The sequence below is a fragment of the Suncus etruscus genome, chromosome 8 (assembly GCF_024139225.1).
Source record: "Suncus etruscus isolate mSunEtr1 chromosome 8, mSunEtr1.pri.cur, whole genome shotgun sequence".
In the NCBI taxonomy this organism is placed as follows: Eukaryota; Metazoa; Chordata; class Mammalia; order Eulipotyphla; family Soricidae; genus Suncus; species Suncus etruscus.
In genome coordinates, this window is record NC_064855.1 from 103,706,473 (window position 1) to 103,720,528 (window position 14,056).

General features: G+C 46.7%; 1 protein-coding gene across 2 annotated transcripts; it reads left to right on the forward strand.

Annotated features, from left to right (window-relative positions):
• The first annotated feature begins 1,409 nt into the window (after positions 1 to 1,409).
• On the forward strand, positions 1,410 to 8,795 carry SLITRK5 (SLIT and NTRK like family member 5). 2 transcript variants are annotated; one of them, XM_049779028.1, is made up of 3 exons: positions 1,443 to 1,526; positions 2,106 to 2,145; positions 5,089 to 8,795. In XM_049779028.1, the coding sequence occupies exon 3, from the start codon at positions 5,097 to 5,099 to the stop codon at positions 8,100 to 8,102; it is 3,006 nt and encodes a 1,001-aa protein (XP_049634985.1). In that variant the 5' UTR covers positions 1,443 to 1,526; positions 2,106 to 2,145; positions 5,089 to 5,096; the 3' UTR covers positions 8,103 to 8,795. The 2 variants fall into 2 exon arrangements, with proteins under 2 accessions (XP_049634986.1, XP_049634985.1); XM_049779029.1 differs by lacking the exon at positions 2,106 to 2,145 and having other exon boundaries at positions 1,410 to 1,526.
• The last annotated feature ends 5,261 nt before the right edge of the window (positions 8,796 to 14,056 follow it).

Here is a 14,056-nt window from a genome sequence, read left to right on the forward strand (position 1 = left end):
GGAATGACTTTTGATTTTGAGATCTGAGATAAACTATACCAACACTGGGCATATTAGGAATTGAAAAGACCCTCTTTCGTGGAGGGGAAGGGAGTGATTTCATGGAAAGCGCCAGATACTTACCGTGGAGATGCTGCTAGTAGAATTTAGCAGGTGCTTCTTCAAGAAACTCTTTGCTTTCTATGCAAACTGCCTTTAGGGGGTTCCAACGGGGATTCACAAACATTCTCTCTGAAAGTCGCTCACACCCCTTTGGGTGAACCAACGTGCACCCCTGAAACCTAAACCGGAGCAGAGCAACCCTGGGTTGCAGCTAGGCTGAACCAATCCCTCTTTTGCAGGTTGCTTTACTGTAAGTACAGCAGCAGTAGCAGCAGGGGGGTGTGCATGATTTTTAATAAGGCTGGAGCCAAGGCGGGCTGGCAGAACTGGCTTGGCATTATCTGCCCCTGACCACCAACGCGCCTGGCACTAGCGCTGCCACAGTCGGGGAGCTTTTCCCTCCACTCCGCCCTTTTCCCCAGCCGAGGATCTCACAGTCCCACGCTCGCATTACGCACATGGTCCAAGACTCTCTCCTCCGTCTCCCACGGTTGTGCCATCCTAGGGGGGCACCCGAGGCACCTCGGCAGGAACCAGGGGGTTGGCAATTCACCCTCGGCTGCCATCTATCGGCCACCGCGCGCCCGCTAAACCCAAGCCCATCATCATGTCTGCTGCAGCTTGGCTGGCCCCAGCGGCCCGACCATAAACAGGAGCACTGGACTGGGGGGCAGAGACAGATGCCATGCTTACCAGGTTGTCACCTCCTCGGCGCCGGGGAGTGAAGAAGCTACTTTCTGGAAGTTTTTGGAGATCCTCAGGACTGCTGGGACAAGCCTGGGGACTAGGACAACGCTGCTCCAGCCCCCCCATCACCTCCTCCTCCTCCTCCTTCTTCTTCTCCTCCATCTCCTCCTCCTTCTCCTCCTCCTCCTCCGGCCCCCCAAAGGAGGTCGGAGCTGGAGAGTTCCAAATCATGACGATGGTCCTCGGCAGCCGGGGAAAAGAGAAACAAACCCCCCTGCAAACAGCAGCCCAGAGGCGGCGGGAGCGGCTGCGAGACTAAACTCCCGGCTGCAGGCGGTCGGTGGTCGGCCCGGAGAGCGCGGGTGCGAGTGGGGTTTGCAGGACGGAGACCGAGAGGCGCAGGAAGAGCCGCAGCAGTTGCCAAGCGCCAGAGCAGCCAGCCCTGGGGGTGGGGGGAGCCTGGGGGAGCCCCCTGGGCTCGCCCCCTCGCTACCATGTACAGCGTGCGCTGCAAGAAGAAGGCGGGGGATGCATGCACACCCCCGGGCCCCGCCGCTGCCGCCTCTGGCTCGGCCCCGGGCTTGCGCCACTGACCTGGGGGGGTTGAAATGTGGTGAACAGAAGAGACGGAGGAGCCCAGGGGGGAGGGGAGGCGAACCCCCGGGCCTGGAGGAGGGGGCAGCGGCCCATGCAAGCCTGTGGGACAAAGTTGCACACCCCCCTTGCAGATGGCCACTGTAAGTATTCGCCTGGGGAGGTGCGCGGGTTGCTGCGGGCTGGGAACGCGTGTGTGAGCTGCGGGGGAGCGCTCCGGGCACGCTGGCGTGGTTTCGGGGGGCGCCGGCTCCGCCTCGCCTGCAGCTTCCCAGGCAGGCCACCCCAGCACCCGCATCCCCTTTTTTTTTCCAGCCGCTCCTCCGCCTTACCCTCCCCCTCGCCTCCCTTCCCAACCCAGCGGCTCGCGATCGCCCCCTTTCCTCCCTCTTTCCCCAACCCCAACCCCCTCCCCCCCAAACCCCGCTGCCCGCTTCGACTACCGCGGAGAGCGCCGGGGAGAGCCGTTTGGGGGAGCCCCCGGCACCCGCCGTCGCCACCGCGGCGGCGGCCCCGGGCTGCTGGTGGTGGTGGTGGCGGTGATGGTGGCGCGTCCCGGTGCCTCTTTGCTTTGCTTTCCAAAGCTCCAGCTACCTCGGACCTCGGTGTCTGCCGCGATTTCGCCCCGCCTGGGCTCCCCAATCCGGGCTGCACACCCCCCTGAAAAGGTGCTCTTTTCATTTCATTTTATTTTATTCTAAAAATATATATATTTTGCAAAGGGTGGCTAGGATGCGTGGGGCCCTGGAGATTGGAGAAGGGGTAAGTCGGCCTTTTACTTTGCAAAAAAAAAAAAAAAAGAAAGAAAAAGAAAAAGAAGAGGGGTGTGTGGATGTGTGTGTGTGTGCGTATTATGTGTGGATGTGTGTGTGGTGTTGGGGTGATTTGCTTCCCCCCCCCATCCGACCTCCCTCCCTGCCTTCTTCCACTCTCCCCCACCCCGAGTTCTCATCCTTGGCTTTGGGGCGGCGTGGGGGAGGGTGAGCCTTGCGTCCTGGAACTCCGGGTGCTTGTGCCTGGGCCGCTGTGTGAGCGAGCCGGAGCAGCTGTGCCCGGAGCTCGCGGGGGGCACCCCCCAGCCTGGGTGCGGGGGTTCTCCCCTCGCGGAATGGCAACCCAAACGAGCCGCTTCTTGCAAGGCTGTGCCATTGCGATGATGCTCCAGGATCTGATATATAATTTTGGAGGGGGAAATGGGGGGGGGAGCAGAGGGCGGTTTTAGGCTTTTGGGGGAGAACAAATGCCAGGCCCCCGCCCCCGCTCTCACTCCCCCAATTCTGATAATCCGGAGTCTGTGCTGTGCGGCGGCAGTGGCGGCGGCGCACCCACGAATTTCCTTCCTTCGGAGGTGCGTTTCCCGGCCCGAATGCCACCCTTCTGCGGCTCTTCCAACTTTATTTTCTGCAATTTTCGGGTGTCTTTGATGGCCAGGCGGAGGGAAAAGGGAGTGGGGTGAGAAGCAGCTCTTTGCACCCTGGAGAAGCCCAAGTGGATTAAAGTTGCAAACGCTCGAGTTGAACACGGGCTGGACACATGATATATTAGTATTATTATTATTATTTTTGGGAGGTGTCCTAGGCTGATAGGAGGAGTGGGAGTTGAATGGGGGCGGGGAAGCACTGGGAGAGAGGGGGAGGGGGCCCCTGACCACCCACCCCCCCTCCACGGCTTGGATGTGCAGATTTGATCCGGTGGAAAAGCAAAAAAAATGTCAAGGTAAATCTTTTGCTTTCCTGGGGTGCTTGTGTTGGTGCGGCTTTGGGAGAGGCAGGCAGGCGGTTTTTGCATTTTTGCAGTTGCGTTGGGAGGTCGGGGCGCCTGGCGAGGCTTCTTAGCCAGTCAATCCGGCTCGTCTCCACACGCCTGGGTGGCCACACGTGAATGCGATTCGCAGCGGATTTGCACGTGTGTGTGTCCGTGTGTGCGTGTGTCTGTGTGTGTGCGTGCTTGTGAGTGGTTGTCGAGGTTCTTTATAATGCGGGCGGGAGTTGGCTCGAGGATCAAAATCCTGAGCTCTGGGTTTGAACCCGTGACTCAGAAACGTCTTGACTTGAGTTTGGGAAGGGGGGTGGGGGTTTGACATCAGACTTTGGAGGTGCCAGATGCAGAAAGCAAGGGTGACCAGAGGGGGGGGGTAAGACATTGGTTCTTCGGAACACACGTTTGTAATAAATGCAGCCTCCACCCCTTGCAACACACACACACACACACACACACACACACACACACACACACCCCATGCCTGTCCTTTCCATTAGCGTGCTGGCTGTGGACCAGAGTGGCAAGTCGAAGGAAACCTTTAAAGGGACAAAAAGAGAGAGAGAGAGAGAGAGAGAGAGAGAGAGAGAGAGAGAGAGAGAGAGAGAGAGAGAGAGAGAGAGAGAGAGAGAGGAAATATTGTATGTTGGAGATACATCTAATGATTCCTTGAATGGATGATATTAAAACACTGACCTTTGTCACTTGCTGCTATCCCTCCCCCCTGCACCTTTCTATTTTGTCTCATAACCAGTCCAAAAAAGAAGTGAGTGCCCTTTCCTCAAGCAAATAAATAAATAAAAAAAAACGGGTGGGAGGGGGCTAGTAGTAAATAATTGGCAAGTAGATGCAAATGTAATAAGCAGCTCCAAAGCTGGGGATATTCTGGCGAGGTAGGGGCCGTCCAGGTCCTACTCATCGAGGAGGGTTAGCTCTGCAAACCCTGGTCTACAGCGACAGCGGCGGTGCCTTAGGAAGGGAAGCTTTGGTGCTTGGCATTTTGGTTTACTTTGAGCTGGTCTGGGCAAGAGGTGGAAATGTCCTTTTTAAACTCCAGGTATCTGGGAGGTGCTCCGGGTTTGCGGATGCCTTCCTTCTGAGTTCTTGGTAATCTGTCGCGCAGAACTATCTCAGTGGCTTCAAGATGCGGTTTGGCCGCCTCGCTGACATGATCCATGAGAAGTGGACACAGGGCGCTCTCAGCAAAGTGCTGCTAAGTGGCACCGTGCTTGCAATTAAGACACTGATGTGCTTAATAGCTTGGTTTTGGAGTCCATCAAAGCAAAGGCAAAGGCTCTCTCTCCTGTCTCTTCACATTCAAAGCTTCTGCAAAACAATCGGTGATTTCAGAGCTTCTTTGGGGTCCTTTTTTGATGTTTTTTAGTCCAACCTCTTTTGCTTTTGAAAAGTATTCTTTAAGGTTCCCCACCCTGGTATTTCCAGCCCAGGTTTAAAATAGCCCATGTATTGTGGTTCGGTCCTTCTCAGTGAAAAAGGAAGCTTCTTCTGGGTGAACTATTAAGAAGAGGTTCTCAAAGAAAAGGGGGGGGGTGCGGGTGAGTGGGGGAACTTGTAAAATGGTGCTGCTTTTCTCTTAAATTAGAACCATTGCAACTGAACTGACAGCCATTTTATGTATATTTATGGATTGGTTTTGAAAGGGGGGGTGGAGCAGGGAAGATACTAAAACAGGACTATGCAACCTGCCCTTTTGTCGTGCAGAGCAGCGTGCTTTAGTTGTGGCCATTAAGAAATTATATCCATCTCTAAATTCAAAGGAATATCAGATTTTAATGAAATCTGGAGAATGTCAGTGTTCCATGGGGGTGGGGGGAGTTGTCATTTCTATTCCCTCTGCTGGATTTCAGAGACTCTCTGAGTGATCCCTTATATTTTTGTCACATCCTGTCATTCCCTTTTCATTTTTTTTCCCTCTCCCCCTTGCAGGATGTAAAATGCACACTTGCTGCCCCCCAGTAACTTTGGAACAGGACCTTCACAGAAAAATGCATAGCTGGCTGCTGCAGACTCTAGCTTTCGCTCTAACATCTCTCGTCCTTTCGTGTGCAGAAACCATCGATTACTATGGGGAAATCTGTGACAATGCATGTCCTTGTGAGGAAAAGGACGGCATTTTAACTGTGAGCTGTGAAAACCGGGGGATCATTAGCCTCTCTGAAATTAGCCCTCCTCGGTTCCCCATCTACCACCTCTTGTTGTCTGGAAACCTTTTGAGCCGTCTTTATCCCAATGAGTTTGTCAATTATACTGGGGCTTCGATCTTGCACCTGGGGAGCAATGTCATCCAGGATATTGAGACCGGGGCTTTCCATGGGCTGCGTGGTTTAAGGAGGTTGCATTTGAACAATAATAAACTGGAACTTCTGCGGGATGATACCTTCCTGGGCTTGGAAAGCCTGGAGTACCTACAGGTCGATTACAATTACATCAGTGTCATTGAGCCCAATGCTTTTGGGAAACTGCATTTGTTGCAGGTGCTTATCCTTAATGACAATCTCTTGTCCAGTTTACCCAACAACCTTTTCCGTTTTGTGCCCTTAACGCACTTGGATCTGCGGGGAAACCGGCTGAAACTTTTGCCCTATGTGGGCCTGTTGCAGCACATGGATAAAGTCGTGGAGTTACAGCTGGAGGAAAACCCTTGGAATTGCTCCTGCGAGCTCATCTCGCTCAAGGATTGGTTGGACAGCATCTCCTACTCGGCCCTGGTGGGGGACGTGGTTTGCGAGACCCCTTTCCGCCTCCACGGCCGCGACCTGGATGAGGTGTCCAAGCAGGAACTTTGTCCCCGAAAACTTATTTCGGACTATGAGATGAGGCCCCAGACGCCTCTGAGCACCACGGGGTACTTACACACCACTCCGGCCTCGGTGAACTCGGTGGCCACTTCTTCCTCTGCTGTTTACAAACCCCCCTTGAAGCCCCCCAAAGGAACTCGCCAGCCCAACAAGCCCAGGGTGCGCCCCACCTCCAGGCAGCCCTCCAAGGACTTGGGCTATAGCAACTATGGCCCCAGCATCGCCTACCAGACCAAATCCCCGGTGCCTTTGGAGTGCCCCACCGCGTGCACTTGCAACCTGCAGATCTCGGATCTGGGCCTCAACGTCAACTGCCAGGAGCGCAAGATCGAGAGCATGGCCGAGCTGCAGCCCAAGCCCTACAATCCCAAGAAGATGTACCTGACCGAGAACTACATCGCCTTGGTGCGCAGGAGCGACTTCCTGGAGGCCACGGGGTTGGATCTGCTCCACCTGGGCAATAACCGCATTTCTGTGATCCAGGACCGCGCCTTTGGGGATCTCACCAATTTAAGGCGCCTCTACCTGAATGGCAACCGGATCGAGAGATTGAGCCCGGAGCTGTTCTATGGCCTGCAAAGCCTGCAGTATCTCTTCCTGCAGTACAATCTCATAAGGGAGATCCAATCGGGCACCTTTGACCCGGTACCCAACCTCCAGCTGCTCTTCCTCAACAACAATCTTCTGCAGGCCATGCCGTCGGGGGTCTTCTCGGGCCTCACCCTGCTGAGACTCAATCTGAGGAGTAACCATTTCACCTCACTACCCGTGAGTGGGGTCCTGGACCAACTCAGGTCGCTCATCCAAATCGACCTGCATGACAACCCGTGGCATTGCACCTGCGACGTGGTAGGCCTCAAGCTGTGGGTGGAGCAGCTCAAGGTGGGCGTGCTGGTGGACGAGGTCATCTGCAAGTCTCCCAAGGCCTTCGCCGAGATGGATATGCGCACCCTCAAATCAGAGCTGCTGTGCCCCGACTACTCCGACGTGGGGGTGCCCACGCCCACGCCTTCACCCTCTTCCCTGCAGCAGGTGCCAGCCAGGACCAGCTCGGAGATGCCCTCCGAGAGATTGCTTAACAGCACTGGAGGCCCAGGGGATTTGGGCTTGGGGGGACCTGGGGGTGCCTCTTCTGTGCCCCTATCTGTGCTCATCCTCAGCCTGCTCCTGGTCTTTATCATGTCTGTCTTCGTGGCCGCTGGGCTCTTCGTGTTGGTGATGAAACGTCGCAAGAAGAACCAGAGCGACCCCACGAGCACCAACAACTCGGACGTGAGCTCCTTCAACATGCAGTACAGCGTGTATGGAGGTGGCGGGGGTGGTGGCAGCAGCGGCGGGGGAGGCAATGCGGGGGGCCACCCGCATGCCCACCACGTGCATCACCGTGGGCCCGCTTTGCCCAAGGTCAAGACCCCCGCGGGCCACGTCTATGAGTATATCCCGCATCCTCTGGGCCACATGTGCAAGAACCCCATCTATCGCTCCCGGGAGGGCAACTCGGTGGAGGATTACAAAGATTTGCACGAGCTCAAGGTCACCTACGGGGGCAACCATCACCTGCAGCAGCAGCAGCAGCAGATGCAAATGCAACAGCAAATGCAACAGCAGATGGAGCTGCAGCCGCCGCCTCCACCACCCCCGCCGGCCTCCTTGCAGCAGCAGCAGCAGCAGCCAACGGCCTCCTTGCAGCAGTTGCAGCTGCAATTGCAACCCGGGGACGACGACAGGCGGGAAAGCCACCACCATTCTCGCAGCCCCGCCTATAGCGTCAGCACCATTGAGCCCCGGGACGGCTTACTGGCTCCGGTGCAGGATGCTGATCGCTTTTACAGGGGGATTTTGGAACCGGACAAACCTTGCTCCACCGGCACCAGCCTCCCGGAATATCCCAAATTCCCCTGCAGCCCCCCCGCTGCCGCTTATACTTTCTCCCCCAACTATGACCTGAGACGGCCCCCCCACCAGTATTTGCACCCGGGGGTAGGGGACGGCAGGCTACGGGAACCGGTGCTCTACAGCCCCCCCAGTGCTGTGTTTGTAGAACCCAACCGCAATGAGTATCTGGAGTTAAAAGCAAAACTCAACGTTGAGCCGGACTACCTCGAAGTGCTGGAAAAACAGACCACATTTAGCCAGTTCTAAAAAAAATTTATTAATAAATTAAAAAAAAAAGGCAAAGAAACTCCCCCGGGGTGGGGGGAGATTTTTGCATTGCAAGCGAGCAAGCGTGCAGACGGACACAGACGGTGAACCCCTTTCTTTGATTCATTGGGTTGTTTCAACGTTTAGGGTGAAGTGCCTTGGCACTAGATTTCTCAGCTCCCGGGAGGAAGATAACTGAAAGGGGGTGCGATTTCCTTTGCATTCGGCCACGCGGGAAATATCGGTGCCAATCGGGCACATCCCTTTCTCTCTTCTGGCTTGTGGGGGAGGAGAGGAGGAGGAGAGAAGGGCTCTGGGGAGGCCGGTTTGCTGCGCGCCGGTGACTTGGGAAAGGTCTGAAAGATCGCGGTCCTTTTTGGTTTGTTTGTTGACTTGGTTGCTTATTTTTGTGTGAGGCTGTCTGAAGTGCTAAGAAAGGTGCAAGGTGGGAGTGCATTGATTCCATACTTTCTCTTTTGCTCCTACCCCCTCTTTAAGCCACCGGTGGGTCTGAAGACTTCTGTGGAGGGATTTGCACTCCCCAACTTTCATAGAAAGTCAGTCTCTTTCTCTTCCTCTCTGTTTGTCTCTTCTCCTCTCTCTCCCCGGTCTGCCTCTCTGTTTCTGTTTCTGTCCGTCTGTCTGTCTCTCTCTTCCCTCTGTCTTTTTCTATCTGTCTCTCTTCCTCTACCCCTCTCGTTCCTCTCTCTTTCTCTTCCACTCTCTCTGTCTCTCTGTTTCAGTCTCTCTGTCTCTCTCTCTTCCTCTCTCTCTCTTCAACTTCTCCTGTTTCCTCTCTTGTCTGTCTCCCGCCCTTCCTCTTTGCCCATCCCTTCTCTTTCTTTTTTAAAGGATGTGTTTGTATGCATTCTGGACATTTGAATTAAAAGCAAAAGTATTGTGATCTTGCAAGGGATCACCATAGATGTGGACAAATCATTAAAATTACAGAGCTATATGATCCATAATTGATTAGTCAAAATAACTTATTGATGAAATATACAAATATTTTATTGTAGCACCTATTTTTATATGCACATTTAGCATTTCTCTTTCCTTCACTATTTAGCCTATGATTTTCACAGAGCTGTCCACTATATTTGAAGATGCATTTCCGAAATGGAAGTGATATCAGGAAGGCACTTGAAGTCATTAAAAACAGAGAACTTAATGGAAAAAAAAATCTTAAAGCCAATGCACCCCACCCACCCAATTGGATCTGTATTTAAATAATACTGTATCTCATTGCATAAAAGAAAAAAAAAATAGGGCAATCAATTGGGCCATTTGAGTGAGAATCGTGTGCAAGTTTTTGGTTTTATTAGAAAAGACTTCAAAGTATTTTTATTAGTCAACCAAAATGATGTATTGATTTGACTACTATTGTAGCCAATTTCTGATTGTTTAACCAAACCCAGTTGCATTTGTACAGATCCACGTGTAATGGCACCTCAGAAGACCAAATGATGGACTGTACAAATCTCTACAAATGTCTTTATTCCTCTGGGCAGCAAGCAATGATGATTATTACAAACAGGATCTCTGTAAGATGGGGCTATTGTTGTTACAGTCTCATATGTATCCCAGCACATGTAATTTTTTAAATAGTTTCTGAATAAACACTTGATAACTATGTCAAATATGAAGCATGATTGTTGCAAATCAGCCCTTGATGGGGTTGACTGATGGAGGGATGGAGGATGAGGTCTTTTCCCTCGAGCTCAGAGCACGCATCTGCCACCCTGTTCAGCCAGCGGTTCTAAGGTTGAAGCGGTGGGTAAACAGCTAGCAGTCAGGCTTGTGAAAATATTAGCTTTATTTGGTGGACAAGACTGAAGCCCCAAGCCTCCGCATCAGTTCCAGCTCAAAAGCCTCCTGCCTTCCACAGCCCCTTGCTTTTATCTCCCAGAATCAGGTACCACCCAATGGTGGAATCAGGTACCACCGAATGGTGGGAGCAGAATCAGGTACCACCCTAGGGTGGGAGCAGAATGCCAGGTCACACCCTAGGGTAGGGCACAGTCACCCATCAGGGTAGGGTCAGTAACATAATAATCCCATTAAAATGTTTACATACACAACAAATGATTACTTAAGGTGAAAAAAACAGCTACCTGTGATTGAGTCTCCATTCTTAACAATTTGGGACAAAGTAACTTTTATTTCAATAGGAAACCTTTACCCTAATATGTATATACCTATATAAATATACACAGATATCATTTGCCTTTGATGGTTCAGGAAACTTTTCAAAGTGTATTTTGATGTGTTCATTAATGAAATTCCATTTTTAAACTTTGTTTCTTTCATGAAGTATTCATCTATCACACAGAACAAGGTAAGTGATATATTGTTTATTTTCCCTCAAGATGATGTGTTTTTCATGTCAGCATTACTATTCTGCCTAGAACTTTTTATGATTTTACTTGCAGAAAGAAATCTTCAACCTTTTGGGTGAATTCTCTCATCTCAAGTTGGTCCATTTCCTAAATGTTCAAAATGTGGGTGGACATAAACCATTTATTTTGCTTCTGAGTTAGGTTTGCCTGTGACTTTAGATGAGTAACTACAGTTGGAAATATTTCGATGAGTCTGAACTCTCCCAAATTTGGTGCTTCATTGCTATTGGTGGATCTTTCCATACTCTCACTTGGAATATTGTTGGTGAACTGGATGTTTAAGAAACATTTGCCGTGGCAGTCTGCCACAAAGAGGCAGCATTCACCCATGAGTAAATTGACAGTAACTGCTTGAATTTAGATTGAACAGGTGGTAAGAGTTTCCCCCAAGGAATTAAAAAAAAAAAAAAAAAAAAGCATATTGTTACCTAGGCCAAGTGAAGTAAATAGTCTTCATTCTGCACAATATTTTCCCTTACGAAAACTGGTTTCAAAGTGAAAGGAATGAGTTTAATGATATTTGGAAAACAAAGGTGTGTCTCTTAATTTTCACCTACCTCCTCCATATTAGATTCAGGATTAGAATGTGGAGAATAAGCTCTTCTGTTTGATTTCACAGTCAGGGTTGCTATTAATTTTTTATAGCAGGTTGCTTTTCTTCTAAAACATCAAAATGTTTTTGGTTTTGTTAATATAGATATGACGATGTACAAATTGTAAAAGAAATGCTAGTGGAATCTTCCATGCAACAAGCATTTAAGTTTTATTTCTTTACTGATTCATAAAAATAAGAGATTAGAATGACATATAATAAAATATATAATTCTGGAGAATATGAGTAGTTTCCAAGGAAAAGTTTTTGGTGTCCTTTTTCTGAGATTCACAGCACTATTTTACATAATCTTATCACACAGACACTTGATGTGGTTCCTTTATATTTTCCTATGGTGCCGAATAGTTCTTATTGCAAAATGGCAATTAGATGATTTCTACAAAGAGGCCATTTCTACTTTTTTAAATGAAGTGTGCTTCTCAAATTGTTTTAAGAGGATTAAAATTATAGCCATAATAAATTAAACTTTTTAAAAATGAATTGTGTCATCATAAACTATACTGAATTAAATAGCAAATTATTTATGTTATGTACATGGTTTCCTGTCATTATATTTGACATGTATATAAGGACATAAGAAATGTGGTTTTTAACGATTGAATTTTGGATTTTAGGTTGTTCACTAGATAAATAATTAAATGGGGCATTATCAGTGGGGTATGATTGGATTAAGGAACCTGCAAATTATCTCCATGGTACTTTGGAGAACGACAATGTGTAATAATTTGGGGCGAAAATTCAAATTTGGATTGACTAAGTTTACTTACTCTGTGTTTGTTCTATTTGATATGTTGCATTATCTCACCCAATTTACTTAAAGGTAGATAATACAAAGACTTTTCATCTATATATTTTTGTCATTTGAAATTTAACTTATCTCAAGAAAAGAGATATATTCCATTATCTAATGTGTATGTTGATATTCAAAATAATTTAAAAGGAAATGTTGATTGTGGTTAGGTAATCAAAAGATTCTAATTGTCATACTTGGAGTACATCTTTTGTTTAGGCAAGAGGGTCACAAATACATAGGTGGAATTTTTGGGCAAGTATCTTGGAAACTTGGATATCTTAGTGTGGCTTTTACTGCTACTCTATTAACCTCTATAGAAAAATGAAACTGGTGTGAATGAAATTGTCTGTATTCAATGTAGCTAGCAAAGGTTAAAACATAAGAATTTAATTTAAGATAGTGGTTTCTTTCCCTACTACATTATCCTTGGTATTATATTTTTTAGCAAAATACTCAAACTAAATGTATATATTAGTCTTTCTTACTTATTTTCTCACATTTGGCATTCATTCCTCATTCCCTAGTTCCCAAAACACCATCATTCCTCCTCCCCATCTCCTCTGTTCTTATCCTTTTTCTTCATTATTTTTCAGTAGGGCAAAGAGAAGAGTTGAGAATAATTAAGTCCTTGTTTGAAATGCCAAAAACTAGCTAGTTTATTTCAAGAACTCAATAGATTGTTCACATAATCACACAATTCCAAATTTATGAAAATAAAACAGACCACAGATTATAATATACTTCCCATTCATTCGGAAATATGCTCTTGCAATTTTAGATGGCTCCAAATTGAGATATTTATTTACAGGGATTGCAAAATATTCACCATAGCTAAATTTAAGAATAAGTTTTGCATTTGAGAAACAAGACCTGAAAATAACAAAAGAACCAATTTCAAAACTAGAAGTCAGGAATATTGGTTTTCAAATAAAATGAAATGTTGTGAAAATAGTAATTACATTGTTGTCAAATTAGCCACTTTTAAATAGTGTCCCTCCAGCTACTTTAGTCCTTTACTGTTTTTCAAGTACAAATATATGAGAATAAAATTATATTAAGTGGGTAGTCAAAGGCTGGAAATAATTATCTAAAACCATCTAGAGAAACCATGTCTTAAATAGTATTGCTTTTGACAGCATTTATTTTGTCATGTTTTATTTTTATTTACTTGCTTTTCTATGAGTATCTAACATATTTCCACCCATTTAATAACATGTGTATGGCATACAAAATCTGTTATATTAAGAGATGCATCAAATATTCAGTTTTCAGAGATTTTTATTTGATTTTTCAAATTGTATAAAATTATACTGTCATGTTTTATACTTTTGTCATTGTAAGATTCTAGAAAGAAAGAACTGTAGCTGCATACTGTTTGACTGTTAGGGTATTGCAATACTGTTTTCTTCCTCTGTCACAAACTATTTGACTTTCAAGCAAAATAGATGTTCCTTGTGGTAATTTTACCAATATAAAACCTGGGCAGTTTTAAAATTTATTTAAAGAAAACCATTTTATTTAAAGTTTAAAATAATTTACATTGTTCCTATTAAAACACCTTGATGATCAAATATAAATATTTGATCAGACATAATATACATTAGAAAGTGTCATAATAAAGATGCAATGTCATATTTATTACAGAATATTCAGGGTATCACATGATACTATGAGATATTACAAAAGACAAAAAAAGTGTTAAGTGTATATTAAATTTCAGTTCATTTTTTTACTAGGAATTTGAAACTTTATTTTAACATTTTATTTGAGGTAGCAGTATTGACAATAATAATAGTAGGTTCACAAATACAACATTTATATATATATATATAAAATCTTCATTTAAGCACCACAATTACAAGTATGATTGTAGTTGGATTTCAGTCATAAATAGAATATCCCCCTTCACAAATAACTTTTTAATAGGGAGTGTTTATTACTACTGTAAAGGAATTTTGTATTTGTTCCCTAAATAATATTTGATTGTTTTGTTTGATTTTTAATTAGGTTTAAAAGGAAATTAGAATTTTTAATTAAAATGAGGAATTGGTATATTTTTCTACCTAAAGCAATATTTTAAATATTTAAATATTTTTAAATGTGTCACAATATCACTATCACAAAAGTGGCACAGAACCATTTGATACTC

Bases quoted from the DNA above. Each gene is read 5' to 3' on its own strand.
- SLITRK5 (XM_049779029.1), top strand. From the start codon at position 5,097: ATGCACACTTGCTGCCCCCCAGTAACTTTGGAACAGGACCTTCACAGA.